At 38.6% G+C, this 18,844-nt stretch overlaps 1 protein-coding gene across 3 annotated transcripts in view; it reads right to left on the reverse strand.

Moving 5' to 3' along the window:
- LOC109056387 (sodium/calcium exchanger 3-like) overlaps positions 1 to 15,973 on the reverse strand; it is a 37,087-nt gene extending 21,114 nt beyond the window's left edge. For all 3 annotated transcript variants that reach the window (XM_042769287.1, XM_042769286.1, XM_042769285.1), the window contains exons 1-2: positions 15,259 to 15,973; positions 3,708 to 5,564 (exon numbers count right to left, since the gene is read on the reverse strand). In XM_042769287.1, the coding sequence (XP_042625221.1) occupies positions 3,708 to 5,479 (1,772 nt within the window). In that variant the 5' untranslated portion in view covers positions 5,480 to 5,564; positions 15,259 to 15,973. The remainder of the gene's footprint in view (positions 1 to 3,707; positions 5,565 to 15,258) is intronic.
- Positions 15,974 to 18,844: the final 2,871 nt, after the last annotated feature.

An 18,844-nucleotide genomic window follows, 5' to 3' on the forward strand; every position in this document is an offset into this window, starting at 1 on the left:
GTCACCAGGGAGTTTTCCAATCACAGGAGTCACTAAGATGTTCAAGCTGATGTCTGGAGTAAATGTAGTATAACTCGAGTGAACTCAAATTCACACAGACACAAGCACAGTTCCTCTATATAATCCTAGATCCTTGCATGTGTTTCTCTCAACTGTGTCAGACGGCTTCGAGGTAATAAATAAAAGTTGCAGTACGTGTAGAAGATACAGACAGTTTTAAAATAATGCCATAACACATACCACATTGAATTAGTCATAATTCAATGAAAAAGTCATAATTGCAAGACATAAACACAGAACTGCTAAAATATAAACTCAGAGTTTCTACAAATCTCAGAATTCTTAGTTTACATCTCGCAATTCTTAATTTGTTTCCACCACAGAATAAAAAACTGAAAAGGGGCAGTTGCGACTTTTTATCTCACAATTCTGACTTTTTCCTTACAACTGCTAGCTTATATCTCACAAATCCAACTCCTCTCCTAATAATTTATACATTACAAGAAACAAACTTCCATACAGAAAAAAAAAAAAGAAATTAAAAAAAAGAATTGTGAGATTAAAAAAAAATTGCAGTTCCTTTCTAAAAAAAAATTTCCGTTGCAGAAACAGGCTTCCATACAGCGCATACAGGAAGAACTAAAAATCATTATATTAAGCGCAATGTAGTTCTGGACATCTTTCTAACTTTACACAATTACCTATGAGCCACATGCCTACAAAGACCTTATGCCAGCAGCTTATTACACATCATAATAGCTCAGCTACTCTTGAAGAAATCTAATATATTCACTAGAAGCACCTATTAATTCATCATAATAGATGAGTAATGTTTACTTTTCTAAATGATTCACTACACAGTGGAGCTCTGCTATAACAGCAGATTTACAAAAAGGTTTAAATATCCAAAGAGGGGCAAGAGACAGAAAAACAGGACGATGAAGAATCAGAAGAGAAGGCTAATGATACACATCCTCTTTTTACTGTTGCTTTCCTTTCATCATACTACCAGATGCTGACTGAACTACAGGCACAATAATTAAAGTTACTAAAACACAAACTCCAGTGACTGTAGTCACAGCAAATATCTCCAGTGTATGACTATGCATTTATATAAAAAAAAAAAAATCCCAGCATCCATTATTCCAGTCATATTGTTTTCAGAAATTATTAAAACATGCTGATTTAGTGCTCAAAAACATTTTTTTATTACTATCAATGTTGAAAACTGTTGTGCTGATTAATATTTTTTGGGGAAATTTAGATTTTTTGATGAAAAAAACGTTGAACAGCTTTTTATACTAAAAACTTTGGTAACATTATAAATGTCTTTACTGTCACTTTTCATCAGTTTAATGTGTCTTTGCTAAATATTAAAAAAATCTGAATTATGAATATCAATCAAAACTGCATCTGAATTTAAATATACTGTATGTACAGTATAATACTTAACTCCCAGTGACTATATTTAGAGCAAACTAAATTACAACTAGTAACTCAACCAGACTATAACCACAGCTACTCATAAACTACAGTGTCTAACTTAATCATAAAGTAACTTGCCTTTCATCTACTTAAACTATGTGGGCTCAAATTACAGAAAGTCATAAACTACAACAACTTAAATCATAGATAATTTTTAATAAACTCAAATAAAGCAAAAAGAATTACTACCAAACAACAAAAGTAATATAATAAATCAGAGCTGATAAAACTGGGCCAGGAAGACACAATTTGTGTTCATACTGTATGAAATGAAAGTACTTGAGAGAAAAAGTAGACAGAGAGAGAATTGGTTCCTGGTGCATTCTGGTGCATCGTGCTGCAGCATCATGGGAATATAACAAGGACCAGCCGAGAAGGAGATCCCCGACACACACACACACACACACACACACACACACACACAGATAAATACTATGCTCGCGCTTTCTCAAACTCACACTTACACACTGTATTTAACACAATGACAGTGTACACAGGAAAAAATGGAGAGGGATGGGTATAAAGTGACGGAGAGGTGGAGCTCTTTCCTTTACTCTGTCAGCTTTAGTTTGTTACAAGCATCATCTGATGAATATATTTTTCTCTAAATATCTTTCTTTCCTGGTCTCTATCTCCAAAGGGTTAAAGATCAGTAAAGAGGGGTCACAGTGACATAAAACTCCAGAAGCCTGTATTGAGAGACAAATTGTGTATATCTACCATGTGCTGACAGCTGACCTTTCTTAAAGCAGAACAGAAGGCTGGATAACTCCATATAATTTAGTTAGTTAGCGTACTGGTTAGGGTGTCAGTGATTTAAACCCTGCTTGTGGCAACAGCAGGTGCTTGGTTATGCCTTTACTCAACTTTCTCTCTGCAAGCAGTCCATCGGCTCGAATGTAACTGAGGAATGGTGCCTGCTATTCGTGTACTAGTGTTGTTATGATACCTTCATCACTATTTACTGTACGACACTAGCTGAATGGTCACTTTCGATACATGATACCACTCATGCGGTTTGGATGCATTGTTCTTTACGCAACTTTGCAATGACAAGCAAATTGTCTATGCCTCCTGAGATTTTTCAGCCCAGTGGATTTTGAATAAATCTTTTAATTAATTTTTTGTGAATCTTTTATAATTAAAAAGTAGGTCAAATGTGTTTATCTAAAACACCGGAGGAATAATCCATTCATGTCTAAATGTGGTCAGTTCAATCGAGCTGCTCCTTATTCAGGATAATTTGCTACAAACTAAAAACGGGATTAAAATTGCTGAAACACTTAATGGCCACACAAAAACTAAGATATACATACTCCCTTAAATATCAATATAAAGTCTAACCAAAAATCTTGATGTTAATTAAACAAAAAGTCCATGGATACATTATGTGTCACCTATTCACATACTCTTACATATAGACCGTGGGTGGGTTGGAGTGTCATGTGGAATATGCTGTGAATATTCTTACTGTACTATTAATACCCAGCAGCATATCTGGACCAGCAGTCTGTGTGTTACTGAATTACTGGATCTCTTTCCAAATCTCACATGAATGAACTGAGTTTAATTATATACCAACATTCCTGAGAGAAATCTCAAACCCCCTCCCTGCACCTCTATGGAGTGACTGCGTGTGCTTAAATACACAAAATATATGTATGTAAAAGGGATTAAATTGCATACCACGCTTACTGGAAGCCACAAAAGATTTAGAAAAAAGAGAGAATAGAAAAACAGCAGCCCTTCTATTACAGCCATTATAACACAGCATCACATGACCAAATCTGACAAACTAAACCACCACGAATCTTAAACTTAAAACCCCAACTCCTCAACTACATGCATGCATCCCTACAGTGGCCCCAAAAACTATTTGGACACTCAAATTGTACTTAGAAATCCATGAATGTCTTTGCAAATCATGTCCATGTGATTAACTACATCTATGGTTTCTCTGCTAGGACACCTGTTTGACTTTATACATCCATTAACAAATTGGCTCAGAAAGGTGAAGTTAGTTAGCTTTAGCATCATCTGTTTGCAGGTGACACTTGGTTTGACATTTTGCAATGACATCTAATGCAATGACATTTCAAAATGTATCCAAAAACCTCCAAGTACTTTTTGTGGCCACTGTATATTTTAAGCTACATAAATCACACCTTCTTTACTGTCTGGACTTAAAATAAATAAATGTTAATTAAATAAAGCATATTTACCAGGTCTCATCGTTTTTGAACTCTAGCTCTCCATACGCGTCCTCGAAGTCCTCTCCACCGCCCTTAGCGAGTCCCTCCACTGTGCGGAACGGAATGATGACCGTCCCTCTCGCTCCGGACGTCCGCAGCACTTTCACTTCCATGATGCCCACACTCTCACTCACGTGCATGGACTCGCTTTCAAAGGTGAAGATGCCTGCATGGTCATCGTCGAGGATGGTAACCGTGGCAACAGCAGGGAATCCTATCAAGGCCTTTGGGTACGGAAGGCTACTGGGCGACAACACCTCATCCTCAGTCTCCAGAACACGGACGTTACTGAGCCGCACAAAGAAATGCTCGTCCTCTTCAAAGATGTCATCATCGATGATGCCAACAGTGATCTCCTTGACGACCTCACCAGGTTTGAACACCACCATGCCCTCGGTGAACTCATAGTCCGCACCGGCGTTCGCCGAGCCATCTTCCGTTTTATAATCCACATAGATTGTCTTGGCGATGTCGCCACCTTTACGCACTATTGTAAGCAGAACGGCTCCACAGTTCTCCAGACACTGGTAAATGGCAGGCTCGAACATAATGCGGGACACAAACTCCTCAGGTTCTTCTGCGTGAACTTCTTGAACACTAGTGCTGCATTTGGCCTGCTCGGCCACATGCTTCTTGAGGATGTTCCCAGCGCCAGTCATCATCCTTGTGGCCTGGATACGATAAAATGCTCTGCTTTTCTGTTGGTGTGACAGTGCATAGTAGTTGGCCATCTCCACCAGCTGGTCAAGCTCCTTCTCCGGGTGTTTCTGCTTCAGGTCCTTCAGGATACGGATCATATCTCTGCGAGACTCATCCACCTCCTTGCCCTCAATCAGGCCCATCAAATTACTAGCAGCTCCTCCATCAACAAAATGGGAATTCATCATCTTTCCATCCATTTCGATGCCTTTTGAACGGTCACCCTCCGTCTCAATAATGACGCCTCGGTGCTTGTCTGTGCGATATTTCTTGTGCATAAACTTGTAGAAGAGCAAGCGACGGTCAGCCACCCAAGCTAGAATGACACAGATGGGGAAGAATGCCAAGGTGAGAAGCCCTTCCCATACTTGAACTACGTTGGGCGAGAACACAGCCAGGATCATGTAGAGCCAGATGTAGGCAAATATGCTCCACGCCGCTGTCACGAAAAACACACGCAAGTGTTTTACTTTCCGGACTTCCCCTTCCGGGATCACCGACACGCACAGGCCAATGATCACAAACATGTTGAAGGCGGCACTGCCTACGATGGTGGACGGACCAAGTTCGCCGGCGTGGAACTCATGCCCGCAAATCTCGATAACAGAGAGAAGGATCTCAGGGGTAGATGAGCCCAACGCCATGAGTGTGAGGTTGGACACGGTCTCGTTCCACACTCGGATTGTCGTTGTTGTCGTCTCACCATTTGGACGCTTGATGATTATTTCCTTTTCCTGGGAGGTGATGACTTCAATGGCGGCCATGAAGCGATCCGCAATAATCGATACCCCCAGGAACATGTAGATCAGTGCCACAAAGTACACAATGACCCTGGCGATCTTGTCACCCATGGAAGGGTCCTCGGGGTACCAAATGGGTAAGATAATGCCAGGCTTGCATCGATCTGTATCCCTGTTGCATGTGATGTTATTCGAGAGGGACGGGCTCGGCGTGACACCCGCCTCTGTGCAGAAGAAGGTTGCTGCCACGGAGACCACTCCCAACCAGAGGTAGGCAGAAGTCTTTGTCCTTGAGCGATCCATGCAACCTCTTTCACCTCAAGGGTCTATGATCTCTAGCTGTCCTTCGGGAATCCAGCACTGGGCTGTCTTTGGTTCCACACGCCACCTGTGAGATAAGAAAAGCAGGGAGTGAATCAGAGAACAAGAAATCGGTATTTAACTAATCAAAACACCTTCCTAATGGCAGAGGAAAGACACCTGACATCAGCGCTCAGGAGTATGAGCAGTGCAAAAGTAATGTAAACAAACCCATTTGAGAATTCTGCAAATAAAGACATAATACTTTATTAGATTTGCAAGCAGTGCATGTGTGTGATATAATACGGTCAAATACTAAAGGTTCACACAGCAAAAAACTAAAAGGCCTCACTCAGCAGGTGTGAATGTTGCCATAATAAGCAATGTCCAAAACGACGCACAGAAAAACATCAACAACAGAGCAAGGACAGCGTGTTCTTCTGTTCCAAAATGTTGCCTATTGAGGTATTATTTTATGGCTCCTGTTTCAAAAGGCAATTTAATCCTAAACTACCTTTTTTGGAGGAAACTGATTTGCCCTCAATGAAAAAATAAACCCAAGCTGGTGGATGATGTTAAATAAATACTGAAAAGAATTATAAAAATGGTTCAGGGTAATACTAATAATAATAATAATATAATCAATAATTAATAATAATAATATTCTCACTAAGCTTTGTAACAGATCTTCTGTATGTCTGTTCTGGAAATGAAATGTATGCAGGTTTCACCCAGAGAACTGGGAATAATTAACTAATATAGACACAGATTATTTCATTACATTTTTATCCCACTGCACCAGTGGAGATCAGAATGTGTATGTGGGAGTGTGTGAAGCAGCTCTGGTGAATCCACATGGAGATGGAGATGATGTATGTGTGTGTGTGTGTGTGTGTGTGTGTGTGTGTGTGTGTGTGTGTGTGTAGTTAATTTGCACCCAGAGGAAATTTGTATTGCTCAAGGGGTTGCTCTTTGAAAACTCAGAATGGATGTCTCATTAAAGTATCCACTATGTCTCATATTTCTTATCAAATTCCGTACCTTAGAATCAAATACACCACTGCTGAAAAGTTTGGGGCCTGTAAGGTTTTTTAATCCAAATTTTTGAAGGAAATGAATACTTTTTTAATTGATTTTTGAACTGAATATTTTGAACGTTGTATTTCATAATGAAAGAAATACAAACGTATTAATCAGCATAACTGCTCTAAACATTAATAATAAGAAATGTTTCTTGAACACAAAATCAGCATATTAGAGTGATTTCTGGGGGATCATGTGACACTGAAGACTGGTGTAATGTTTGCTTAAAATGCACCTTGGCCATCACAGGATTGCAAATTTATTAATGGGAAAACAACTATTATAAATTTTAATTATATTTCTATATATTTCTGTTATATTTCTTGTAATAATACTACCATTTTACTGTATTCTTGATTAAATAAATGTAGCCTTGATGAATATAAGAGACTTTAAGTATAAGAGATTTTAAAAGACATTTAAAAATATTACTTTATATACAGCATATTTCAGATAATTTGGTCTTGAGAGAATCTGATGAGAGATGATTGAATTTGTACTGATTCTCTGACTTTTTAAATGCAGGCTTCAGCATTTTGGCAAGTATAAACACAGATTATAGAGGTGACACATGATATCTTAATTTGTGAAAAGCCTGCATTTAATCCTAATTATTTCTTTCTACAAATTAGTAAGAAGAACCATTAGGTAACCAGAATCATTAAATATTTTATGATTCCTGCAACTACTGTAACATTCAGGAAAGAGTTTAAATATGTTGCGTGATCAAACTCCAAAAACTCATAAACCCATAAGATGCAGATGCAGATGAGCAAAAGTGGACTATGCAAGAGTCATCAGGCCAGACCTGATTATAGTGAGTAAAACAATCACTCTCACACTCACACATATGCAGTGGGCTGTAAGTAAACAGCACAGTGTAGAAACAGAAGGCCTAATGAGGAAAAACTGTTTTGTAAAGCAAAAGAGCCCAGCCTGAAGCCTTGAGCTGCCCCCAACTCTCCCTCCTCTCTGTCTACACTACATATGTGACAATAAATGAAGGGTGAAAGAAGAGAGGAAGAGGAAGAAGCCTGTAATCACATATTGTGTGTTATACTGTGTTACCATACACAAACTTTACACATGAAAGCTTATTACCATCCACGTCAGCTCATGCGTCAGCGGCACCACACGCATGCGTCGTGGTACTCTCATGGCGAAGACACGGAAGAGAAGAAAATGTTGAATAAAATAATTATTTTTGGCTTCTTTGAGCACAAAAAGTATTCTCGTGACTTTGTATAATTAAGGTTAAACCACTGATGTCACATGGCCTTGAATGTGGTAGTACCCTTGCTGTCTATGCAGGGTCAGAAAGCTCTCGGATTTCATCAAAAATATCTTAACTTGTGAAGCGGAGATGAATGAAGGTCTTACTGGTTTGGAACGACATGAGGGCGAGTCATTAATGACAAAATTTTCATTTTTGGGTGAACTATCCCTTTAAGTCTTGCAGCTATATGGTCAAATCAGCCAAACAAGTCAAAATTATTTTCTGTGGTAATCAACGCTATGTCACAGTCACAGATGCTGTTGAAAGAACTGAAGTGTTATGAAGCTGAAATATTTAAACATGGATAGAGGGATGATTCAAAGCAGGGCTGCGGTGGTCTACCACGCAGTTAAATAGGATTTCCTGTCTGTATGTACAGTATGTATGTGAAATGTGCCTGTAACTAGAAGTTATGGAAGTAGCACGCCGATTGATTATAGATGATTAGATTTAGACTGATGCAATTTAGACTGTGTGTGTGTGTGAGAGAGAAAGAGAGAGAGAGAGAGAGAGAGACCCACTATTGATAAGTTAGAGAATGTGGGATAAATTAGTCACAGCAAATAGTGGGTTATAACTGGTGTAACTCTAATTTTACAAATACACTGCCACACACACAGACACAATCTTGTCTGTGTTTGTAACCCCTCTTTACCTTTTCCTGTTACTTATAGGACACTAAAACATGTCCCTTACACTAATATGACAGGCCTCAGTAAACAATCCCATATGACAACATTTTATTTAAAAACTCTAAAACAAGGGGAGCTAACCAAAAGTGTGTGTGTCTGAGGTGGCACTATGTAGCATATCTGAATAGCCGCTGAGTGTCTGAAGCTAAAGATCTGTCTTATCCCTCCACATAAAGTCAGCACCTGTTACCATAGCAACACAATCGAACGCGTGGGACAGGAATATTTTTATGAGTCTCTGAAATCATGCTCATAAAAATCAAACAAAGCTTGGATGTGTGTGCGTTTTGGGGCCCAGCGTGGGTTTGTATCTGCTCATCAGAGAAACTGAATCCCATCCACTGGACCACAGTGACCAGAATGTTTATTTACTGCCAAACAACCAAACTATCACACAACATTACCATCAAAGCATAGTGAGTCTTACATGTAGTTGATGTCACATGGATGTAAAGTTACTACTGTTTCACTACGATTGCTAAATTCATATACATGCAAAAACACGAGCAATCACATAGAATTTTTACTTCTGCTGTTTAGCAAAGGTCAAATGTTGTGGGAATTTATATAGTGTAACATCTTAGCCTCAGTTTGACCTATACATGATACATACCAATACCAATACATTATATATATATATTGAAAAAAATTGTTTTTAAGAAATCAGTATTTTTATTTAGCAAAGATGCATTAAATGTAAATAGTTTTATAATTGAATATATAATTATAATAATGCATAATTTAGAACTTTCTAATTATCAAATAATCCCTACAAATTAAAAAAAATGAATGTTCCTTTACAGCACTTCCTTTGGGTTGTTTTAAACTTAACTGTTCATTTTCTGCTCACAAATCATATGACACTGAACCTGGAGTCCGCCTGGCCATTATTTGAAAATTAAACATCCTGAAAGACAGAAATACAACAAAAATGTCATCTGTGAGCAGCTCCACACTCATCTGTGGCTTTTCAAGACACATTCAGTATAGTAGTAGCTATGGCTGCGATGACTGCAGATTTTCAAAAAACAAAATAGTGATACTTAAATCATAATTTGCTCCGATGTTTTACATACACTAAAAAAAATGGTGTAGAAACTATTTTCACTCAGGAACTGTTAGCAAATTTCACAAATAATTACACAGAAATGGCAAATTAACACATTGATTTAAACATGAAATTTTGAAGTAGAAAAAACAGAATAGTATTCTCAGTAACATGTACTCCAATAATTAAATAAACACAAGCAATCACATAGAATTTTTACTTATCAATAATTTCATGTTTAAATCAATGTGTTAATTATTGATTAGTGTATATATATATATAACCTATTTTTAGGTTCAAAAATTTGGGGTCAGTTAGATTTGTTTTTAAGAAATCAGTATTTTTATTTAGCAAAGATGCATGTTTAGAAACATGTTTAGTTAATTAAATATAACTAAACAGCACTAATTTAACAAAATCCCTTGATTATTAAAGTCTTGCATGTCTTATAATGAGGTAAATAAACTGATAATCCCCAGGTCATGATATTGCATTGTGAATTAGGAGTGCACAGCTGCTCAGAGAACTGGAAGGAAACATCTCACTGCTAAACACCCACACAGAAGACTCTGGTCACATGCATTCATATGTGTGTAAGGGTGTAATCCCAGTTTGACCCTCCAAAAGCACTGTGTATTAAAACCTCAATTTGATTCTCCAAGTCTCAAGGTGCAGGTCTCGTGTCTGTGTGTGCGCGCGTGTGTTGATGCACTCTTGGAGGTAAGCAAACACACTTCAGAACATGAAAAAGATCTTATACATTATTCCAAATACACCCATGAGACGGTAGAGTGCTGACAGAGATGACAACACACACGCATACCGACTCTTTCACTCTCTCAGCATCAGAGTCAATGCCAGCAAGAAAAGGTAATGCACTAATACAGTAGAAGAGATGACACACACACTTTCACACAGCATTGCATGGAAAGCCCACACAGAGATAAGTCGGAGAGCAAGTAGCTCTGCCATTCTTACAATTACACATTTCTCCTTTCATCGTCCTACCACTCTTGGTCTGTTTTTCTCACTCTTTTTCTGTCAGACGCCAATTCATTGGTTCGAAATAATCTGACAATTTGATATAAAGACTATGAGCATACTATGTCTTTACTATGTGGATTGGTGAAAAATGGAGTGAGTGACTTCTGTGAAAGAAGAAAAAATTATATTCTGAAGAATACTGCAGTCCAAACAAAATGGTACCAGTGTTATTTTAGTATAATTTATATACTATTATGGGTTTAATAATATTTTGGACTATCTTTTATTTTTATTCTCATCTTAATTTAGGTTTTAGCAATTTTGTTATGTACTTTTGTCATTCTGTTGATTTAGTTTTAGTAAGGTAGTACTTCAACTTATTTCAGTTAGTTTCCAAGAAAACATTTCAAGGTTTTAAAGTTTTTCTTCGGTTTAAGCTCATCTAATATTTATATTTTACATTTGCATTTAATTTAATGCAACTGGCAGACCAGAATGATTTACATTTTATCAGTTCTTGCTTTTCCTGGGAATCAAACCCATGACCTTGGCGTTTCACGCACCATACCCTGCTCTTTATAGATATAGTCATTTTATTTCAGATTTATTTCAATTACTGAAAATTATTTTTAATCAATTTAAACAATAACAATCCATGGAACCCCACTGACTTTTTGTCAAAAAAAAAAAAAAAAGTCCATAGAAAAAACTAAGTCATACAGCTTTGTAACAACATGAGTTTTGATTTTGTTTTGGGGGTGTACTAGAATGTGCTCTCATGCTTGGTGCTTCGAAAAATGCATTATTCTTCACATAATTTACATTATTACAATACCTTTCTCCCCAGCCTGGCACAAACGGCTCGATTAGTTCAGGGTTTAAAGAAGGCACCAATTCCCAAAAACAAAATTATATTTAAATTGGTTAGCTGTCCCAGTGCGTTGTGATCGGCAAACAGCTTAGATAGTGTTTCAGTACTGCCTCACCCCTTGCCAAAGCAGCAAGTTCCAGCTGCTCCGGTATAGTTAAGGATAGCATCAATATTGCCTGATTCAGATCCCGAGAATATTGAACAAGAGGATTGTGCAGAACCTTTGCATGCAAGGATATTGCAAGACATATTAAAGTGGTAACGTTATTGTTGTTTTTTTGTTTATTGTGGCTTAATCACATTTTAGATACGATGCCAACAACCATTTAAAAATATTATATTCTTCAGTTGCATGTGTAATAACTGCATTAAAATGCCAAGTGACGTAAAAAACATCTGCTGCAAGGAACTTCAAAAGGCATGGGGTGAAAAAAACATGGCAGCACTTCTTCTTTGTCATCGTCGTCTTGTCTGATGCACTCAACCAAGCGTTCTAACCACGACCTCGCCCCTCCCCTCCCCCCAACCATTCGAATTTCCGTAGGTGGGAATTATTTTAAAGTGCCCCTATTATGCAATTTTTACAGTTCCTAATATTGTTTTGGGAGTCTCCTACGATAGGATTACATGCATGCAAGGTCAAAGAACGCTTTCGTTTTCTCAAAATATGCATTTAATAACACCTCATTTTCCAGCGATTCTCAAACGATTCGTTCAAAGCAGTTCAAAGATTCAGTCTCTCTAAACTCCTTCTATCCGCGAGCCTGCTCTGCTCTGATTGGTCAGATGGCCTAGTCTGTTGTGATTGTTCTACGGCGTACAGCGTTGTCTGAAACGAAATGCCTATTTCAATAGTTCTGTATTTTGAACGCTCTATAGAAAATATGAACATCTATTATTTATTATACTTACAGGTTGTGATTCAGTGGAGTAGCTGGTCCAAATAAACAGGATACTGATCCATCTTTCAACAGCAAGCATTTTGTGAATCCCGCGTTGACTCCCCGAGATTAGAGAAGCAGTCGTCAGTAGAATTACGTGTTTGTGGGCAGGGTCAAGTTAATTACTCCCTAACAATTAACCGTCAAGGCACGCATTATGCAAATGTGTTACCCTGTGACGTGTAGAATAAATAATGACTCGTCTAGGCTGTACAGAGTCGATTCTTTATTTTGAGAGACAATAACTTTATTTACTGTGCACTTTCAGGTTTACTAATTTGCAGATCGTTTACATACACATACAGCTACATTAACACTGCATGAAAGGCAATATTGGAAATGGCACTTTAATGATATTCTAATGGGCCGCTTTGTGACATCACAAAACCCGGAAAACCACGCTGTAGTCCAAACGAGCCATTTGTTGTAGCTCATGAAAAGGGATTTTTTTAAAAATGAAATATCTCCCTTTGGAGTGGACTTTGAGATTTGTAACTTAGTAGATATTTTTATGCCCAAACATACACACTGACTAAAATTCAAAAAGTGAAAAAGCATAATAGGACCCCTTTAATTATAAGTAGCTTATAGATACATCTGCAATACTGGTCCAATGAAATGATATTGATAGGTTAAAGTAGGAGCCATGGGCAATGTCTTGATCCAATCACACAGATTGTGAGTTTGAATCTCATTCATACCAAGACCAGGTCAGACCTCTCAAGAAACATGACTGGCAGCGTTTCAGCATAGTGAGCCAATCGTGGGTAGTCTCCTTTCCACCGCCTCAGCTGTTCCCATGGCAATGAGATGCCTGTGGGTTGCAGGCTAATACGATCATGTGGATCTCAGCATGTGTTAAAGTACCTTGTTGGCACCTGTAATCAATGGGCAAATAGCAAATAGCTGCCTTGATGCATTTTGAAGCATACAAATTCTCTATGTCAAGGACTTACTAGTAAACGTGCAACACGTTAGGTGTAAATCGTGGGGGAAAAGTATGTTTGGAAACTTCCTTCTTAACTCTTCCGCTCTCTTCTTCTCATATATATCACACCTCAGCCTGTGTCACAGAACCCTCAGCAAATCCGTTCATACGCAACTGTTGACAACTGCTGCTGAGAGGCATCTTAGTGATCACTTCAGACAATGAACAGACCACAAATATTCACACAAAAGGCCTATGAACAACTCAGGCTAATTAACATACTAATGAGGCCTTTAAGCTAATGAATTGTGTGTGCTCATTAGAGAAAAAAATTGGTAGCAGTCAGTAATGTCGGTGAGTGTGTATACAAATGTATGTATTTTTGTCATACACACTCACACCTGCAAATTACACTGTAAAGCCAAATACCACACAAATGCACAACAGCAAGTTTGCAGTCAGCAGCATTTCTGTTTCCCAAAGTTTTGGCTCTCACTGGTATGGTGAAGAAAGAAGAAGAGCTACACGTCTCTCAGGGTAACAGGAGACAGGGCGAATTAGAGACACCCACAAACATGAGCCTCCCCCCACCCTATTTTAAGAAATCCCCTGTTGGGGTGACACCTGATATAAACAGAGTGAAGGAGAGTGTGGCAGGTGGCAGCTGTTCTGAATTAATCACATATCTAAGCAGATTCTCTTTACCTGTTCGGACCCCAAAGAACATGAGGAACTCACATCAGATGACTAACTCTACAATACCATATGTACATCTAACAAAACCCCTCTGCCTCAAGTATGAGTTTTACCATCATGTTTGACATAAATACAGCATAAGGGACCTAAAAACTGGTGGACCAAATATGATGTGTAGGATGCTGGGATTTTGTGAGGGACGTTCCGATACATCCGTGGAAACGCACACGTCCTTCATTTAAATGACAAATAGAGGAGGATCCGTCAACAAACAGAGTGACATTTCTCCTTATAAATGTTCCACAGGTATGGGAGTAGAATTTAATGATCCTGGTTAAGATTGTAAATCTATGAGCGTTTTTTAGTACTTTTGAAGACAACAAAATAGACATAAGAATTATTCATATTTACTTCCTTCAGCAGTAAAAAGATGAACATGATAAAAATAATAAATTGTTGATCAGTAAGTGACTCAAATAAATTCACTAAGTGATTTATTTGTTTTTGATTCACTAAGAGAACCGGCTCATAAGAGTCATTCGTTCGAATCGAACTAGATCGGCCGCACTGAATTTTTGGATCACTAAAAAGAACCGACTCAAACAAGTAAATCGTTCGGGAATCGGTCTACATTGGCCGCGTAGTATGTTGTTGATTCAGTCAAAAAGATCCGGCTCACAAGAGTCATTTGTTAGGGAATCGAACTATACTGATCAATAGATTCGGTGGTAGTGTTGCCGCTGAATAGTAGTGCAGAAAACACTGTCAAGAGTATTTTATTACGCTGATCTGTCCGCATTAGTGAAAGAAGGCACGTTCGAAAACCTTTGACGGAAACGTCAGGAAATTATTATTTAAAACATGGAACCGGTTCTCGGTTCTCAGCCCAGATGATCCATATGAGTTTCTAAATCAGCATGAACTAAATCCACATATTTTATCATAAAAATAAAGGCATAGAAATCATTATAATTCTTTCTGTAATCACTACAATTACGATTTCAGCACTGCCAGTGATTATTTTACGTTTGAGTGGCATTATGGTGGAAATGATCCTGTGACGCAAATTTGGAGACGTTCTCGCTCCACAGTAAATCCACATCGCGCTGATCACATGCACTCCGAGCAGCGCCTGCCGTTTACCAAAGAAAATTCGCTACATTCCAACTATCCCTAAATAAAGCCGGTGGCGCCTCGAACTGCACTAATTATCGCTGACTAACCAATAGCGACGCGCAAACGCACTGAACGGAAGGTACGTACCTGTGATTTAAGCAAATGAGGAATGCTTTCCTCCTAAATGATTTTCGGCGATGCCAAATATTCCAGCCAGATCCGTTTCTTCTCCGTTAAGCGTGCAGCTGACTGCTTCTCGGTGGCAGAAATACCCCAGGGCCGCTTTCGCCCTCCTCCGCACACACGGACCGACTCCGGTGCCTGTCCAGTTCCGGCAGATCGATGGAACCGGCGAAGTGATGCCTCTTTCCCTCGCGCGCCTCTGATGGATGCGCTGGTCACCGGGGCTGTCAGCGCGCGTTCAGATCGAAGCGCTGTTGAAAAATGGAACCTTGGAATCCATGTGATCGGTTCTTCCGCGAGCCCCGAGCAACAGCGGCGAACGAACGCTCGCGCCCCCTCCTCCCCCCTCTCTCTCTGTCCGTCTCACGTTATAGCGCAGGAAACAAGTTGGTGTTCTCACAACCGAGCGGGTCTCGTTTCATTTCATGACCAAGCACCAGTGCAACCGCTGCATCTGAAGCCTTCCATCCGTCAGCATATGTGCATTTCTTCTGCATGCATTACAACCCCGCTTGCTTAATTAGGCTACCGCTTCACTTGATCGTGCAGCTGAGAGACTGCGAGTCTTGTCCTGCTCGTGTTTCCGTGCATCACGAAAGGGACAATTTTAAGATGGCAAATATTGAGAATTAAATTCACCTCTTTCGCCCCCCTTCAATCTCCGCCTCCCTTCTCCAGATTTCGCCTTGGAAACACACCCTCCGCCGAACACACGCGGACACACGCGTCTACGTCATCGCATCAGCTGGGACCGATCAGATGCACCAGAATTCATGTGCATGTAATATCACATCTGCGCGCGTGCCTTGAAACAATGTTTAAAATACCACGCATGACGATATGTGAAATAATTGCGTGGAGCAAGAGGTCAAAAATATTTAATTTGGTCTAGAAGCCTTAAATCTTTAATGCTGCATGCTGTCTAATGTTGTTCTTGAGCTTACATCTGTGAACCTACAATTACCCTCCACAAAATGTGTAATTGTATGATTTTATGATAGCGTGATCTAATGTAATATCACATTTCGTGTTACTGATAGACTGATACATCAGCCAGCCGGAATAATGTCTAACATTATTGGACCATTTTGAGATTGTAGACTAGAAACCGCCAGATTGGACGAATAACAGAACTGGCCATCCATAAATAGATGTTGTTCCAAAATTTGTTAGGACAGCCATATCAGAGAACTGAATAATAATAATAATAATAATAATAATAATAATAATAATAATAATAATGTGTACATTTATAATCATTAATTTTGTGTAAATCCTTGTGTTCTCATTAAAGGGAGAGTTCAACCAAAAATGTAACATTATGTTGTACCAAATCTATATGATTTTATTTTTTCCATGGAACATAAAATTATTTTTAAAGAACACTGGGATACAAACAACATTGCCACTTTGTGTTCCTCACAATAAAGAACGTCACAGATTTGGAACGATATTGGGACATGCAAATTATGACAGAATTGACATTTTTGGGTTACCTTTTAATAGCATTTTATAGCCATATTTCATATTACTCTCTAGATGTCATACTCTTGTCATATTGGGAACTATTTTCTGTGTATATTCAAAAGAAAGCTGGGGTTTTTTTCATAATATTTAATCAAAATGTAAAAATGTTCTGAACTGAAACATTTTTTTTCATCCAACATAACCAAACTCTCTTATTTCTCAAACCTTTTCTTCCAAACCACCTGTCATAGAGAGAAAAATCAAGTCTTGTCTGACCTTTATTCTCATTGACTATCCTATTTTATCCTACCGTGAAATGCCTCACATTATGTAACTATTTGTTCCTGTGACTGGTGCAGTGCCAAGGTCAACTGAAATTACATACTGGTAAAAATTATACACTGAAAGTTGCACTGTATGTTGCTTTGAATAAAAGCATCAGCTGTTAGCATAAATGTAACAAAATGGGTTGCAAACCCATTTTATGTTAACTTTAAAACTCCCTGAGACGCTACACAACATATTCTGAGGATATAACATTTACGTAAGAAAATGTATTAGTTTTGAATATAAGCTCAATTTCGTTGACATACAGGGCTGTACAGAGTTAAGAAATTATCTCAGTTTAGCTGTTTACAAGTGAATATCTGTTAGGCCTTTTACTGACAATCAGATCCAAAACATATCAGTCACCTAATCTGTGTTCCCGCAGATATCATTAATGCCGATACTATCAGTCTTACTTCCAGCCAAGGAAAGTGTGTTTGTGTGTGTGAGAGAGAGAAAGACTGTGCCCAGGGTAAGCAGCCCACTGTACCAGCCTCTTCTAATTATGACTGCCCTTCACATGACCAAATCATTGGATTGTGGGTATTTTGAGTGAAGGACAAATCAAATCAGGAGTGAATCAATAAATACATCAATCGTTGCTGAGCTGATAGTCAAACATCTCTCTGGTGTTTTTGACCACACATTACCAGTTGCTTCCAAATCAATGGATCTTTGATGCTTAGCTGGCTGCCTAATGTGAGACTTATAATAATTTAAATGAAAGCAAATACAGCAAACAGACACAAACATTAACCAAGTAACAAACCAGGGATTTGAACAAACCACTAACCTTGAATATTAAACAAAGGCACGTAACTCAGTCTGTAAAACCTCATTCACACTGACATTAATTAAATCTGTGAAGTTCATTGCTAGTGCCATTCCTACTCCATATTCAACCAATTCAGATAACAGCATTATGGGAAATTTCCTTTCAATTCATGCAAAAAAAAAAAAAAAAAATCTGAATGAAGTATAACTGGAATTTGAATTAGAATTGCAGGAAAAAAGAATTTACAATTTACTGTGTTACAGTTAAAAAAAAAATAGAACATTCATTCACAGAAATTAACTGGGGTTGTATCCTGGACCATAAAATTAATTTATTAAATATGATCAAATATATTAAATGTTTGGTGCCAGTCAAGCAAATATTTGAAGTCCTTGCTTTTCAAGTTAAAATGACAGTTATCCCTACTGTCATCTTTTCCAGAACTCAAACTGTGTGTATATCCTCATTCACCCCTCTGACTCCTCGAAACACTCTAGAATTGTTGTGGCGAGTCTTGCACAAGCAAACACTACTCACATTTTCATCAATGAGCAGACTCTGGCGTACCGTGCCCACAGCAGTCATGGAGAGGCTGATGAACCGAGATCCAGAGAACAGCAGATATAGACCTCAGCTGTCTGTCTTCACCCGTGGTTAGAGGGGCTTGTGGCAGGCAAAAAGTCCATCAGCTGACTCAGCACGTCTGTCCAGTGTCCACCCTCAGTCGTCTTACCTACTGGGGACAACACCTATAGTAGCCAGCTCTAATGCACATTGATGGGAAATTAACACATAGACACACACAACAAATGAAGGGACATTAATCTCTTTTGTCATCTTTAACAGAGGTCAAAGTGTGTGTGTATCCTCTGACTCCTTAAAACCACAGCTGCTCCAAAGCCAAGGCTATCTAGAACATCGTACATACACACACACACACACACACACATTCCAATGTTTTATGGGGACATTCAGTACACA

Source organism: Cyprinus carpio, chromosome A13 (assembly GCF_018340385.1).
Source record: "Cyprinus carpio isolate SPL01 chromosome A13, ASM1834038v1, whole genome shotgun sequence".
NCBI lineage: Eukaryota > Metazoa > Chordata > Actinopteri > Cypriniformes > Cyprinidae > Cyprinus > Cyprinus carpio.